Here is a 16,639-nt window from a genome sequence, read left to right as displayed (position 1 = left end):
GTATCATGAACATCACTCCGAGTTCATACATGTAGACCTAACTCATTCTTTGTAGTAGATGCATAATATTCTATACTATATGTATGCCATAACAATTATGGATAGCTAAATTGTATTCAATTGATGGCCATCCAGATTGGTTTCAGGGTGTTGTACTTAAAAGCAGTACTGTAACAAACATTCCTCTGTGTGTATATGTGTACATACATATATACACATATTCATAAGTTTTTAGTGCTTGTTTTAAACATGAAATTTTAAAATGTGGGATTTATATGTTTGAAATTTTGCTAGGTACTCCAAAAAAGTTGTCACAGTTAACAATCTGGAAAACAGCATATTAATTTCTCCACATCCTCATTAATCTCCAATTTTATTACCCTTCTTCATTTTTGACAAACTGATGGATAAAAATGGTAAATCTAATTATTTTAATTAGCATTTTTTTATACAGCTGAGTTTATCCATCTTGTTTTTGGACATTGTGTTTTCTTTTCTTTGAATTTCCTGTTTATCATATTCCCCCATTTTACATTGGACCATTTGTCATTTTCTGATATATTTTTAGGAATTTTTTGCATTTGAGGGATGGAGGACTTTTACAGGCATGTTATATATATTTTGTTGATGTCGTGATATTGCTTTAGTTCTATGAAATCACATTTTTATAATTTCATTTTATCTTTTGGATTTTCACCTGTGGTAGAAAAATGTCTCCATATTAATTTTACATTCAGTTCAGTTCAGTTCATTCAGTCGTGTCCAACTCTTTGTGACCCCATGAACTGCAGCATGCCAGGCCTCCCTGTCCATCACCAACTCCTGGAGTTCACACAAACCCATGTCCATCGAGTTGGTGATGCCATCCAGCCATCTCATCCTCTGGCGTCCCCTTCTCCTCCTGCCCTCAATCATTCCCAGCATCAGGGTCTTTTCCAATGGGTCAGCTCTTCGCATGAGGTGGCCAAAGTATTGGAGTTTCAGCATCAGTCCTTCCAATGAATACCTAGGACTGATCTCCTTCAGAATGGACTGGTTGGATCTCCTTGCAGTCCAAGGGACTCTCAAGAGTCTTCTCCAACACCACAGTTCAAAAGCATCAATTCTTCAGCGCTCAGCTATCTTCACAGTTCAACTCTCACATCCATACATGACCACTGGAAAAACCATAGCCTTGACTAGATGGACATTTGTTGGCAAAGTAATGTCTCTGCTTTTGAATATGCTATCTAGGTTGGTCATAACTTTCCTTCCAAGGAGTAAGCGTCTTTAAATTTCATGGCTGCAATCACCATCTGCAGTGATTTTGGAGGCCCCCAAAAAATAAAGTCTGACACTTTCCACTGTTTCCCCATCTATTTCCCATGAAGTGATGGGACCGGATGCCATGATCTTTGTTTTCTGAATGTTGAGCTTTTAAGCCAACTTTTTCACTCTCCACTTTCACTTTCATCAAGAGGCTTTTTAGTTCCTCTTCACTTTCTGCCATAAGGGTGGTGTCATCTGCATATCTGAGGTTATTGCTATTTCTCCCAGCAATCTTGATTCCAGCTTGTGCTTCTTCCAGCCCAGCGTTTCTCATGATAGCTTACTAAGTTAAAGTATACAATCCAGTGATATTTAGTATATTTACCCAGTTGTGTAACACTGCTGCTGCTGCTGCTGCTGCGTCGCTTCAGTCGTGTCTGACTCTGTGCGACCCCATAGACGGCCGCCCACCAGGCTCCCCCGTCCCTGGGATTCTCAAGGCAAGAACACTGGAGTGGGTTGCCATTTCCTTCTCCAATATGTGAAAGTGAAAAGTGAAAGTGAAGTCGCACAGTTGTATCTGACTCTTAGCGACCTGATGGACTGCAGCCCCACCTGGCTCCTCCGTCCATGGGATTTTCCAGGCAAGAGTACTGGAGTGGGGTGCCATTGCCTTCTCACTACCATAATCTAATTGTTGAATGTTTGTTCCATTCTGTAAAGACAACTTGTATCCATTAGTAGTCATTCATCATTATCACCTCCCTCATCACAACTCTAGTCAACTACCAGTCTGTTTTCTCTCTGTATAGATTTGCCTATTCTGGATATGTCATGTAAATGAAATTAAATAATATGTCGTCTTTGTAACTAGCTTCTTTTACTTAGTACGCTGCCTTTGAGGTTCATTCACGTTGTATGCATGTGCTCATCGCTTCAGTGATGTTTGACTCTTTGCAACCCCATGGACTATATAGCCTGCCAGGGTCCGCTGTTCATGGGATTCTCCAGGCAAGAATGCTGGAGTGGGTTGCCATGCACTCCTCCAAGGCATTCCCTTTGTAACATGTATCAATTTATTTTAATGGCTGAATAACATTCCATTGTATCAGTAGACCTCATTTTCTTTGTTCATTTATCAGCTAATAGAAATGTGATTAGGACTTCCTGGTGGCCCAGTGGTTGGGACTCTGAGCTCCCAATGCAGGGGGCATGGGTTTTATCCCTGGTTGGGGAACTAAGATTCCACATGCCACGTGGCCAATAAATAAATAAATAAAATATTTTTTTTTAAAAGAGAAATGTAGATTGTTTCTACTTTTTGGTTACTGTGAGTAATGTTTTGAACTTTGGTGGACAAGGTTTTGTTATACATTTAATTTCTTTTGGGTATATACCTGAAAGTAGAATTATAACAACTCTTATGTTTAATATTTTGAGGAACTTGAAAGCTCTTTTCCAAGGGAATGCATGATTTTACATTCCCATCAGCAATGTATGTGGATTCCAATTTCTCCACATCCTTGACAACCCTTGTTATGATCTTTTTGATTATAGCCATCTTAGTGGATGTGAGGTCTTGATTTTGATTTGTATTTCCTTACCTACCATTGACTTTGAGGATCTTTTTGGTTCTTATTGGACATTTGTATATTGTCTTTGGAGAAATGTCTGTTTCAGATCCTTTTTCCTTTTTTTTGGCTGTTCCATGTGACTTATGGGATTTCAGATCCCTGACCAGGGATTGAACCAAGCCCCATCAATGAAAGAATCAGAGTTCTAGCCACTGTACTGCCAGAGAATTCCCACCTTTTTTCATTCTTAATTGAATTATTACACTTTTTACTATTACATTGTTAGAGTTGTTTATATATCCTATATTTGTGTCACTTATTAGATATTGTAGTTGTTCGATTGCTAAGTCATATCCAACTCTTTGCAAACCTGAGGGATACAGCGTGCCAGGCTGCTCTGTCCTCCACGATCACCTGGACTTTGCTCAAAATCATGTCCTCTGAGTCCGTGATTCCAACCAACCATCTCAGCCTGTGTTGCCCCCCCTTCTCCTCCTGTCCTCAATCTTTCCCAGCATCAGGGTCTTTTCCAATGAGTCAGCTCTTGTGACTGAGGTGGCCAAAGTATTCGAGCTTCAGTTTCAGCAGTAGTCCTCCAAGTTCAGGGTTGATTTCCTTCAGGATTGACTGGTTTGATCTCCTTGCTGTCCAAGGGACTCTCAAGAGTCTTCTCCAACACCACAGTTGGAAGGCATCAATTCTTCAGTGCTCAGCCTTCTTTATGGTCCAACTCTCACATCCGTACATGACTACTGGAAAAACCATAGCTTTGACTAGATGGACCTTTGTCGGCAAAGTGATATCTCTGCTTTTTAATACGCTAAGTTTGTTATGGCTTTCTTCCAAGGAGCATCTATTAATTTCATGGCTCCAGTCACCATCTGCAGTGATTTTGGAGCCCAAGAAAATAAAATGTGTCCCTGCTTCCACTTTCCCCCCATCTATTTGCCATGAAGTGATGGGACCGGATGCCATGATCTTAGTTTTTTGAATGCTGAGTTTTAAGCCAGCTTTTTTTGATCTCCTCTTTCACCCTCATCAAGAGGCTCTTTAGTTCCTCTTCACTGCCTGCCATTAGAGTGGTATCATCTGCATATCTGAGGTTGTTGATACTTCTTCTGGCAATCTTGATTACAGCTTGTGCTTCATCCAGCCAAACATTTCGCAGGATATACTCTGCATATAAGTTAAGTAAGCAGAGTGACAATATACAACCTTGTCATACTCCTTTCCCAATTTTGAACCAATCTGTTGTTTCATGTCTGGTTTTAATTGTTGTTTCTCGACCTGCATACAGGTTTTTCAGGAGACAGATAAGGTGGTCTGCTGTTCCCATCTCTTTAAGAGTTTTCCACAGTTTGTGGTGATTCACATAGTCAAAGGCTTTAACATGGTCAGTGAAGCAGAAGTAGATGTTTTTCTGGAATTCCCTTGCCTTCTCTGTGAACCAACAAATGTTGGCAAATTGATCTCTGGTTCCTCTGCCTCTTCAAAACCCAACTTTGTGCATCTAGAAGTTCTTAGTTCACATACTGCTGAAGCCTAGCTTGAAGGATACTGAGCATAACCTTTCTAGCATGTGAAATGAATGCCATTGTCCAGTAGTTTGAACATTCTTTGGCATTGCCCTTTTTTGGGATTGGAATGAAAACTGACCTTTCCCAGCCTTTGGCAGCTGCTGAGTTTTCCAAATTTACTGACATATTGAGTGTAGCACTTTCACAGCATCAGCTTTTAGGATTTGAAATAGCTCAGCTAGAATTCTGTCACCTCTACTAGCTTTGTTTGTAGTAGTGATGCTTCCTAAGGCCCACTTGACTTCATACTCCAAGATGTCTGGCTCTAGGTGAATGACCATACCATCGTGTTTATCTGAGTCATTAAGACCTATTTTGTGTAGTTCTTCTGTGTATTTTTGCCACCTCTTTTTAATCTCTTCTCCTTCCTTAGGTACTTACTGTTTCTGTTCTTTATTGTGTCTGTCTTTAGATGAAATGTTCCCTTGATATCTCTAGTTTTCTTGAAGAGATCTCTAGTCTTCCCCATTCTGTTGTTTCCCTCTATTTCTTTGTATTGTTCACTAAGAAGACCTTATCTCTCCTTGCTATTCTTTGAAACTCTGCATTCAGTTCTTTCCCTTTCTCCCTTGCCTTTCTCTTTTCTTCTATTCTCAGCTATTTGTAAAGCCTCCTCAGACAACCACTTTGTCCTCTCACATTTCTTTTTCTTGGGTACGGTTTTGGTCACCACCTCCTGTAGTGTTACAAACCTCCATCAGTAGTTTTTCAGGCAGTCTTGTCTGCCAGATCTAATCATTTAAATCTATTTGTCACCTCCATTGTATAATCATAAGAGATTTGATTTAGGTCATACCTGAATGGCCTAGTGGCTTTCCCTACCTTAAGTCTGAATTTTGTAATGAGCTCATGATCTGAGCCACAGTCAGCTCCTGGTCTTGTTTTTGCTGACTATCTAGAGCTTCTCCATCTTTGGCTGCAAAGAACATAATCAGTCTGATTTCAGTATTGGCCATTTGATGATATCCATGTGTAGAGTCCTCCCAGGTATGGTTGGAAGAGGGTGTTTCCTGTGAACAGTGTGTTCTCTTGACAAAACTCTGTTAGCCTTTGCCCTGCTTCATTTTGTACTCCAAGGCCAAACTTGCCTGTTATTCTGGGAAATCTCTTGACTTCCTGCCTTTGCATTCCAATCCCCTATGATGAAAAGGACATCTTTTTTTGGTGTTAGTTCTAGAAGGTCTTGTAGGTCTTCATAGAACAGGTCAACTTCAGCATTTTTATATCAGTGGTTGGGGCATAGATTTGGATTACTGTGATGCTGAGTGGTTTGCCTTGGAAATGAACTGAGATCATTCTGTTGTTTTTGAGGTTGCACCCAAATACTGCTTTTCAGACTCTTGTTGACTATGAGGAGTACTCCATTTCTTCTAAGGGATTCCTGCCCACAGTAGTAGATATAATTGTAATCTGAATTAAATTTACCCATTCCCATCCATTTTAGTTTACTGATTCCTAAGATGTCGATGCTCATTCTTGCCATCTCCTGCTTCACCACATTCAGTTTACCTTGATTCATGGACCTAACATTCCAGGTTCCTATGTAATATTATTCTTTACAACATCGGACTTTACTTTCACCACCAGGTACATCCACAATGGAGCATTGTTTCTGCTTTGGCCCAACTGCTTCATTCTTTCTGGAGCTATTAGCAATTGCCCTCTGCTTTTCCCCAGTAGCATATTGGACACCTTCTGATGTGGGGGGCTCATCTTCTGGTGTCATGTCTTTTTTCCTTTTCATATTGTTCATGGAATTCTCATGGCAAGAATACTGGAATGGTGTGCCATCCTCTCCTCCAGTGGACCACATTTTGTCAGAACTCTCCACTATGACCTGTCTGCCTTCTGTGGCCCTGCACAGCATGGCTCATAGCTTCATTGAGTTATGCAAGCCCCTTCACCTCGAGAAGGCTGTGATCCATGAAGGGATTATTAGATATAGGATTTGTAAATTGTCTCTCCAATTCTGTAGGATGTATTTTTACCTTCTTGATGTTATTATTTACAGCACCAAAGTTTTAAATTTTGATGAAATCAAATATATCTATTTTCTCTTCTTTGCTTGTGATGATGTATCTAAAAAGATATTGTCTAACTCAGAGTCGTGAAATTTTATTCTATGTTTTCTTCCAGTAATTTTATAAATTATCTTTATAGATTAAGCTCTTACATTTGATTTATATTTTACTCATTTTGAGTTTATTTTTGTGTATGGTATGAGGTAGGGGTTCAACTTTATTCTTTAAAATGTGGATATTTAATTGTCCCAGCAACATCAGTTAGAAAGACTATCCCTCCCCTATTTGACTTTCTTGACACAGTTGTCCAAAATCAATTGACCATAAAGGTATGGGTTTATTTCTGGACTTTAAGTTGTATTCCATCGACCTATATATCTGTCCTAATGTGAGTGACACACTGTCTTAATTAGTAAAGGTTTTTTGTAAGTTTGAAATTGGGAAATGTGAGTTGAATTTGGCTCTTCTTTTTTAAGATTGATTTCCATGTGAATTTTAGAATCAGCTTGTCAACTTCTGCAAAATATGCCCACTGGGATTTTGATAGGGATTATTTTGAATCTGTAGATCAATTTGGAGCTATTGCCATTTTCTTGACTGGTTCTTTTATCATTATAAAATATCCCTCTTTATCTCTAGTAATAGCTTTTGTCTTAAAATCTATTTTGTTTACTATAAATTTGGCCACTCTAACTCTCTAATGGTTGGTGTTTACATGGTATACTTTTTCCTTTCAAACTCTTTGTATCTTTGAAGCTAAAGTGTGTCTCCTATAGACAACATATAGTTGGATCTTGTTTTTTTAATCCAGCCTCACAATCTCTGTTTTTTTTTTAATTTGTTTATCTATTCACCTATGATGTTATTTTTGATATGGTTGGATTTGCGTATGCCATTTTGCTTTTTTGAGGGATATGTGACTGATAACTACTTTGTTTCTCTGTTCTTCCTTTATTGTGAATTTATTTTTGTAAATGGTCTGAGGTAGAAATTTAGCATCCAGACATTGAGTTAATTATGCTAGCCCCCATTTTAAAAAACTGTCCTTTTCTACTGAATTTTAATACCTGCTTCATCATATATATTGTTCCCATGTATAGTTAGCTGTATTTATGAAAATTCCATTATATTCTATTCAGGTACGTGTCTGTCTTCTCTTGTGTCAATGCCTGCTCTTTAGTTTAAGTAAGTTAAGATAAATTCCAGCATCTTCTATAGCAAGTCCCTCTGTTTTCCTTCTTGTCTTGGACATTCTCATGCACTAATTGGTCATGTGAATCTTTGAAACCAAAAAGAAAACACCAGTGATAATCCTTTTAAAATTTCACAAAACATGTGCACACATACATATAAACACATTCACCACCTAATAATATGTTACATGTGAGGTTAAGGAACTTATTTAATGTAGAATCTGGTAAGTGGCAACACAGTATATTAAAATGAAACAGAACAGAATGACTTATGTAACTTTCACCTAACAGTTTTTTTCTTAATATAGGGTGAATGCTATTGAAAGTAGTGCCATCAGGATGTTAAAAGAGAGAATGATTTCACGAAAAACTGACCTCATTCGAGCTTTCCAACTTCAAGACCGCAATAAATCAGGTAAAAAAAATTTAATGCTTACCATTTCTGAACATACCAGGTTCTATACAGATTAGTTTTCATTTTCTTTGCTGTCTTAAAAGCTCAGTTTTCTACTTTTACCACTGAAGGATGATAGAGATAAAATATAATCCATTATATGCTTGGAAAAAAGCATATTCTTCCTTTTCAATAAGCGTCTTTCAACTTAACAACAACAACCCTGAATTAGACTTCTATTCTGGTAGTATGTGAGACTAGATACTCTCAAAAGTCCTCCTGTTAAGAGACAGAGGGATGGTATGGGGAGGGATGTGGGAGGGGGGTACAGGATTGGGAACACGTGTACACCCATGGTGGATTCATGTTGATGTATGGCAAAACCAATACAATATTGTAAAGTAAAAAAAATAAAAGAAAGAAAAAAAAAACAAGAGACAGATTCTAGAGGATGCAGGATTTTAATGCATTTATGAGCTTCACAGTAATTAAAGTAAATCTCTAGGCTATATTTCCTCTCCCTGCTAGTGGATTTTTAAAGCTGCATGTTAAAGCATGGAGCAGCAAGCAAGCATCATAGGATCGATTGTCTTGGGGGCAAATGCTAATATTGCTGTAGCAGTCAATCTTGGGATTAACTGTAGGATAGTAGAAAAGATGAGTAAGCTGAATTTGAGACTTCCAACATTAGGCCTAGATCCTCAAAGTGACCAGAGTAATCCTAGGTCTGTAGTGCCCTGACTCCTGGCAAGCAAATGTAAATCCATGTTCATGGGAAGTATCCCTAATTTGCGCCACTAATATATCCAGAGAGTGAGATCAATTAATATGAGGTCGCAACCAAAGATCCCCAAACAAACAAGGAGAGCATGAGTGAGAGTCAGCAGGAACAATAAGCAACAGATTTAGTTTCCCAAGGATATCATATATTGGGATTATCAAATGCAAAGTAAAAATTACTAGGGAAGAAAATGTTTAAAGAAATGAAAGATGGAGTCACAAGTATGCATTTTAAAATGATCTAAAGAACCATTTTTATTTTATATAGATATAAAAATAACTTGTTAAAAACCATAATGAATGGGTTAAATACAAAATTAGATATTGCTAAAAAAAATTAGAAAGATTAAGAATAAAATGTTTAATATACATCTAAGCATGGTCCCGGGAGGAGAGACAGTAAGAGAGAATATATTTTGCATGATAATGGCTGAGAGTTTTCCAGAATTGTTGAAAGAACTCATACTCACAGGTAAAGAGGAACAGTGATTCTCAAATAGGATAAATAAAATCAAATTCACACCTATACACACTTGCGGTGAAACTGCAGCACACCAACAGCAAAAAGAAAATCTTAGAAGCAACCAGAGGAAACACACATTGCTCAAGATACAACAGTTAGAGTGACATCAGACTTCTCAAAAGTTGCAACAGAAGCCAGTAGACAGTGGAATCATATGTACAGGTTGTCCCCAATTTATGGTGGTTTGACTTACGAGTTTTTGACTTTAAAATTGTATGAAAGCCATATGCATTGAGGAGAAACATATTTTGAATTTTGACCTTTTCCCAGACGAGCAATATATAGTATGATGCTCTCTCATGCTGGGTGGTAGTATTGAGCCACAGTTCCCAGCCATCCAGGTGATCACAAGGGTAAACAACTGATACATTTACAACCATCCCGTACTCATACAGCCAATTTTTCACTTTCAGAACATTATTCAATAAATGACATGAGATAGTCAACACTTTACTATAAAATAGGCTTTGTATTAGATAATTTTGCTCAACTCTAGGCTAATGTAAGTGTTTTGAGCACATTTAAGGTAGGCTAGGCTAAGCTATGTTGTTCAGTAGGTTAGATGTGTTAAATGCGTTTTTTATTTATTATATCTTCAACTAATTATAGGTTTATTGGGCTATAACCTCATTTTAAGTCTAGAAAGATCTATACAAAACATTGAAAAAAAACAAAGTGGGAACAACTCTATTAATATCAGACAAAGTAGACTTCAAGGAGATACACATTATTAGAACTATAAAGAGATACTTTATAATAATACTCAGTTTTCTAATTGAATCCATTTGAAATGTGTATGTACCTATTTATATAGTCTCCTTAAAAACTGTGTAAAACAAAAATGGACTGAACAAGTAGAAGTTGAAAAATCTATTGTCATAGTGGGAGATTGTAACACTCTTTTCTCAGGAACTGAAAGTATAAACAGACAAAAGTTTAACAAACTTTTTGTAAAAGACATATGTTGAACTCTATCCAACATTGCAGAATATACACTCTTGTCAAGCATAAATGGAACATTTATGTTTGACCATTAAGTGGAACATAAAGCAAATCTCTACAAATTTTGTATTGGAAACATATAGAATAAATTCTCTGACATAGTGAAATTAACTACAACTTAATTACATAAGGTAGCTAGAAAATCCCCTTGGGCTTGGAAATGAGGAATACACTTCTAAATAACCTTTGTCCTTAGCAGCTAAGTGTGTGGTGAATGGTCTTGGTGGGGGTATCAAATGACTACTCTTTCTTGAAAGCAGTTTGGCAAAATATATCAGAAGCCTTAAAATGTACATACCTTTAGGTCTAGCAATTCTACTTCTAGGAATGATCCTAAGAAAATAATGGAATAATTTCACAGCCATTAAAAGAATGATGTAGGTTTATGTTTATTAACATAGATGCATGTCCATGATTGTAAGTAAAGAATCAGGTTAGAATATCTATGTTTGTTGTGTATGTGTGTGTTGCCATATGTAATACACATATATGAAACATATGGTACAACGTATATTTGGCTTTAAGAAATATAAAATATTGTACCTTTATATGTGTCCATGTTTATATACATAGAAAAACAGTAGAAATAGTAATGTTTTCTGTTTATTCAAAATCCTTTCAAATGAGCGTATCTTTAATAATCAGAAAGCAAAAGTATATTTTTAAATACTACATGTAATATTAGAGGATGAAAGGATACTACCTAAGAAAATGAGACATGAGCAATATGCTCAAATGTTAAAAGTAATCTTATCTTTTATATCCTTTTGTGTTTTCAAGTCTTCTATTATAATTATACCTTACTTTGTTAGTAAGAAAAAGGGAAAAAGATCTAGCATACCCAAATTCTGATCACTTACCCATAACAGTAAGGAAAAGATCCATGGAACCTCTAAGGCTTTCTTTAGTTAATCTTCCCTCAGAGCTGTGGGGTCTGGTAGACAGATGATAAAGGGTAGCAGAGGCACCCAGACCTCAAAACCCAGGCTGTCTGCTTGCTCCATTGATGAGGTTGCATTTTTTAAAAATCAACTTATCAACCAATTATATGGGCTTTGTTGTTGCCGTTAGGAAAACTTTCAATGGGCCAGTGGGCTTTTTCAATGGAGAATGTTTTGGGGCTGAACTTACCATGGAGATCACTGAGTTCTCATCTGGTAACCACAGACAAAGATGGAAATATTGACTACATGTCTGGCTTCCAGGATGTCCACATTCAGAAACCTGTGAAAGAGGTAAGTGAAATAACACCAGTTAAAACCTGGCTGGCACTGAATATCCTCTGGACAACTTATGAGTTCCTTAGTTCTTTGAAAAAGTTGAAAGTGGAATTGGCTAGTGGATGGGCATGGCAGTCTTAGGAAAACAGCTAAGGGGGGGTGTTCCAGGTATGTTGTGATCTGTTCAGGAAATTTGTGTGTTGTAAGGATAGCCAAAATGAGAAGAATGAAGAAGTTTCTGCGAGCAAATCTCTGTCAAATATGTGATTCTTATCTTAAGTTCTGTTCAGCAGAAGAGCAGATATGAAATCTGCATTTCATGTAATACACTTTTTAAAACACTCAACACACTCCTATTAACTGCCAGTAAGTATAGATACCAAGAAACAAAATTAGAGATACCAAGGGAACATTTTGGGCATAGATAGGCACAATAAAGGACAGAAACAGTATGGACCTAACAGAAGCAGAAGATATTAAGAAAAGGTGGCAAGAATACAAAGAAGAACTATACAAAAAAGATCTTAATGACCTGGATAACCACAGTGGCACGCTCACTCACCCAAAACCAGACATCCTGGAGTGTGAAGTCAAGTGGGCCTTAGAAAGCATCACTATGAACAAAGCTAATGGAGGTGATGGAATTCCAGCCGAGCTATTTCAAATCCTAAAAGATGATGCTGTGAAAGTGCTGCACTCAATATGCCAGCAAATTTGGAAAACTCAGCAGTGGCCACAGGACTGGAAAAGGTCAGTTTTCATTCCAATCCCTAAGAAGGGCAATGCCAAATAATGTTCAAACTACTGCACAATTGCACTCATTTCACATGCTGGCAAAGTAATGCTCAAAATCCTTCAAGCTAGGCTTCAATGGTATGTGAACCGAGAACTTCCAGATGTACAAGCTGGATTTAGAAAAGGCAGAACCAGAGATCAAATTGCCAACATCTGCTGGATCATAGAGAAAGCTAGAAAATTCCAGAAAAACATCTACTTCTGCTTCATTGAGTATGCTAAAGCCTTTGTGTGGATCACAAGAAACTGTGGGAAATTCTTAAAGAGATGGGAATACCAGACCACCTTACCTGCCTCCTGAGAAACCTGTATGCAGGTCAAGAAGCAACAGTTAGAACCAGACATGGAACAATGGACTGATTCAAAATTGGGAAAGGAATATGTCAAGGCTGTATATTGTCACCTTGCTTATTTAACTTATATGCAGAGTACATCATGAGAAACACTGGGATGGATGAAGCACAAGCTGGAATCAAGATTGTCAGGAGAACTAGCAATAACCTCAGATATGTAGATGACACCACCCTTATGGCAGAAAGCAAAGAGGAATTAAAGAGCCTCTTGATGAAGGTGAAAGAGAATGAAAAAGCTGGCTTAAAACTCAACATTCAGAAAACTAAGATCATGGCATCCGGCCCCATCACTGCATGACAAATAGATGGGGAAACAATGGAAACAGTGACAGACTTTATTTTCTTGGGCTCCAAAATCACTGTGACTGCAGCCATGAAATTAAAAGATACTTGCTCCTTGGATGAAAAGCAATGACAAACATAGACAGCGTATTAAAAAGCAGAGACATCACTTTGCCAACAAAGGTCTGTCTAGTCAAAACTATGGCTTTTTCAGTAGTCATGTACGGATGTGACAGTTGAACCATAAAGGCTGAATGTCAAAAGAATTGATGCTTTTGAACTGTGGTGTTGGATAAGACTCTTGAGAGTCCCTTGGACAGCAAGGAGATCAAACCAGTCAATCCTAAAGGAAATCAACCCTGAATATTCACTGAAAGGACTGATGCTGAAGCTCCAATACTTTGGCCACCTGATACGAAGAGCCAACTCATTGGAAAAGATCCTGATGCTGGGAAAAATTGAAGGCAGGAGGAGAAGGGGACGACAGGATGAGATGGTAGGATGGCATCACCGACTCAGTGGACATGAGTTTGAGTAGGCTACAGGAGTTGGTGATGGACAGGGAGGCCTGGTGTGCTGCAGTCCATGGGGTCGCAAAGAGTCAGACACAACTGAGCGACTGAACAACAACAACAAAGTATAGACTTATTGATATCTTATACATTAAGAATTTTAAAATTTAGAATTTCTTATTAAAATGGGAATACCCCAGGGAGAATTGTCAGACCTTCGGTACTCATCAGTAACTAGTTACAATATTGGGCTGAAAGTGAGCTGATGGGAACTAGGACTGGGGTGATTGTTTGCAGGGGAGATGAAAAGTTGATTAGAGAAAAGGAAGTAAATGTACACATGGGAAGCTAAAATATCCACAGGAAGGAGACTTTTGGCTTCACTTGAGAGACAGTTTACCATGGTGACTAAGCTCATAGGTCTTGGCTTCAGGCCAAGATTTAAATCTCACTTACCAATTACGTGAACCTTCTGAAACTTACTTTACCTGTTTGTCTTCCAGTCTGTAAAATGGGCACAATAATGGTTGTGTTCCTTGGGCCTGTTTTTGAGGACTGAATGAAATAATCCATAGACACTCTGAATGCAGAGCCTGGCACACAGGTGCTATCAATAAATATTGGCTATTGTTATTTACTCCTTCCAGATTCACTTTGGACCATCCTCTGAGGAACATAGGCTGAAGACACTACAGAACACAAGAGCATGGTCTTTTATCTGATTTAAGAGGGTTGGGTCTCCAAGGAAGGCTTGCCTTCTCAAATTTCTATCTAAATCACATACTCTGAATTGGTGACCATGTTGTGTGTTTGTTACTTTTACTAAAATTGATCTGCTATTCTGTATGTTTTAACATTTAGACAATCTTTATTTTAGGTTCAGTCTTCTCTAATTGAAACAGTGTACAGATACCGATCTGACCTGCAAATCATCTTTAATATCATTGACTCTGATCACTCAGGTAAATTTGCTTCGATTGGTTCAGTAGCAGTAGAAAGCAAAGGCTAGTCTGTTTATTTGAAACCAGAACTCTGTTTTCATCTAATGCATTCTTCATCCAAACTTGATTTAACTCAGGGAAGAGAGGAGAGCATGGGGATAAACTCATGTTTAATATTACTGTTTTTTTTTAGTTTGGCCACAAACTCTCTATTCAAATCCATATGGTACAGGCTTATGTATCCATTAGTCAGATAAGACCAGCTCCTTTTATAAATCACCAGCACAGATGGAAAAAGAATTAACTGTCCATTTAAAAATCATAATTATTTCTGGCAATAAAAATCATTCCTAGAGTTCTGATTCTGTTTTTTGGACTGAGGACTATGAAAACTCTTTCTGCTTAGGTTTGATGCACAATTATTTATTTTCAAGCTTTAAAAAATATCATCAGATAATCTTGAAGCTTTAAAAAATATCATCAAATAATCCCCAACTGCAGAGAGCATTAAATACCAAAAAATCACTAATCAAAACACAAAAGTAAGTTACTGCCTATAGAAAATGGTGGAGCCATTGTTTACAATCCTCTTATTGAGTCTCAGGGCTAATTCTCCCTTTCCTTTGATGTAGCTCTCCTCTCTACCATCCTTCGTGTCCCTCGCCCTTAGGTTTTAGATCTTGTAATTTCTACATTACATGTATTAGTACCACAGTCTGCAGTCCCCTCCCCCACCTTTGGTTCACTGTTTACTCATTCCAGCTTTAGAATAATGGCGGATGCATGTTAATGTATGGCAAAACCAATACAATATTGTAAAGAAAAAAAATACTAATAAATTAAAAAAAAATCTCAGGATCACTTGGTAATTTAAACTGACATATTGTTTCTTTCATTTACAATCTTACTTTTCCATTTCCTTCAGTTTCTCAACGGCCAGGCATTTTTGTTGTTATTTAGTTGATAAGTCATGTCCGACTCTTTTGCTGCCCCATGGACTGTTGCCTGCCAGGGTCCTCTGTCCATGGGATTTCCCATGCAAGAATACTGGAGTGAGTTGTCATCTCCTTCTCCAGGGGATCTTCCTGACTCAGGGATCGAACTCATGTGTCCTGTATTGCAGGCGGATTCATTACCACTGGGCCCCCTGGGAAACCCCACCCCTCCCTAGGATGGGTCTTAAAAATGAATATTCACAGCCTTCTATATTCTTTCAGGCCTGATCTCCATGGAAGAATTTCGTAGCATGTGGAAACTTTTCAAAAGTCACTACAGTGTCCATATTGATGATTCCCAGTTTGATGAGCTCGCCGAAAGGATGGACTTAAACAAAGATGGAAGCATTGACTTTAATGAGTTTTTAAAGGCTTTCTATGTAGTGCATAAATTTGACCAGTTGAACAAATCAGACACCAAGCTTGCATAACAAGAATTAGGGCTTTCCCTCCTTGAAATAGTTGGCCCAAATCTCTGACACAGTCCTTACCATGACCCTTGAAATCCATACTCAACAGTAGACAGAAGTAGACCCCAATTTATGCCATAAGTAGATGTATAATGTGGGTATTGTAAGTCCCTAGTAAGCTGTTATTGGTAAGACTAGGTTAAATGTCAGCTTATAGAATTTGACTCCAGTAGTGGGAGTCCCACATTGTCGGGTAGAAACTGAATTTAAGCCTAGTGTTGGTCTCTTGGATGCCACCTGACCAGGAGACCTGAGCAGTTTGGAAACATATTGAAAAGAACCCACAGAACACCAGAGGAAAGTACAGCATCTGTGAGTGGCTGAGGGGTGGGAGGAGGAATACAAAACTATTAATGGAATAAAGTGTTTCCATCTTTAAACTGTAATCTTCTTTGGAGATACCATAAACCAGTGATTTTCTGTTGTGGGAGAACCACACTTCAGGGATGGGGGCCATATCAGAATCTTGGGGGGAGGGTGTTGGAGTGTATTGTTTGAAAAAGCATAATTTTTCTTGTCTATTGGAGATAAAAAGTGAATACATCCAGATGGAACCCTATAATTAATACAGTTTGACACCTTCATTGGTAAGATGGGGCTTGGTTGTGTATACATTGTGTAGTTTATTCTGCCATTCTGATTGCATATCAAACATAAGAGATTTCTACTAAAGGTGAGTGCATGTTTCATTTTTCTCTAAGTTTGGGAACTTCAGGATCTATCAATATGCCAGATTAAATATCAATATGCCTGCTTGCT

At 37.9% G+C, this 16,639-nt stretch overlaps 1 protein-coding gene across 8 annotated transcripts in view; it reads left to right on the top strand.

The window, feature by feature from the left end:
- Positions 1-16,260, top strand: part of PPEF1 (protein phosphatase with EF-hand domain 1) — a 157,087-nt gene extending 140,827 nt beyond the window's left edge. For 7 of the 8 annotated variants that reach the window (XM_061408023.1, XM_061408027.1, XM_061408028.1 and 4 more), the window contains 4 exons: positions 7,922-8,028; positions 11,384-11,547; positions 14,352-14,436; positions 15,633-16,260. In XM_061408023.1, coding sequence (XP_061264007.1) covers positions 7,922-8,028; positions 11,384-11,547; positions 14,352-14,436; positions 15,633-15,841 — 565 coding nt within the window. In that variant the 3' untranslated portion in view covers positions 15,842-16,260. Of the gene's footprint in view, positions 1-7,921; positions 8,029-11,383; positions 11,548-14,121; positions 14,316-14,351; positions 14,437-15,632 lie in introns of those variants that run through there. The other variant, XM_061408026.1, reaches the window with a different exon arrangement.
- The last annotated feature ends 379 nt before the right edge of the window (positions 16,261-16,639 follow it).

This window comes from Bos javanicus, chromosome X (genome assembly GCF_032452875.1).
Source record: "Bos javanicus breed banteng chromosome X, ARS-OSU_banteng_1.0, whole genome shotgun sequence".
NCBI lineage: Eukaryota > Metazoa > Chordata > Mammalia > Artiodactyla > Bovidae > Bos > Bos javanicus.
Note: the sequence above shows the minus strand (reverse complement) of the source record. Positions and strands in the feature narration are given on the sequence as shown.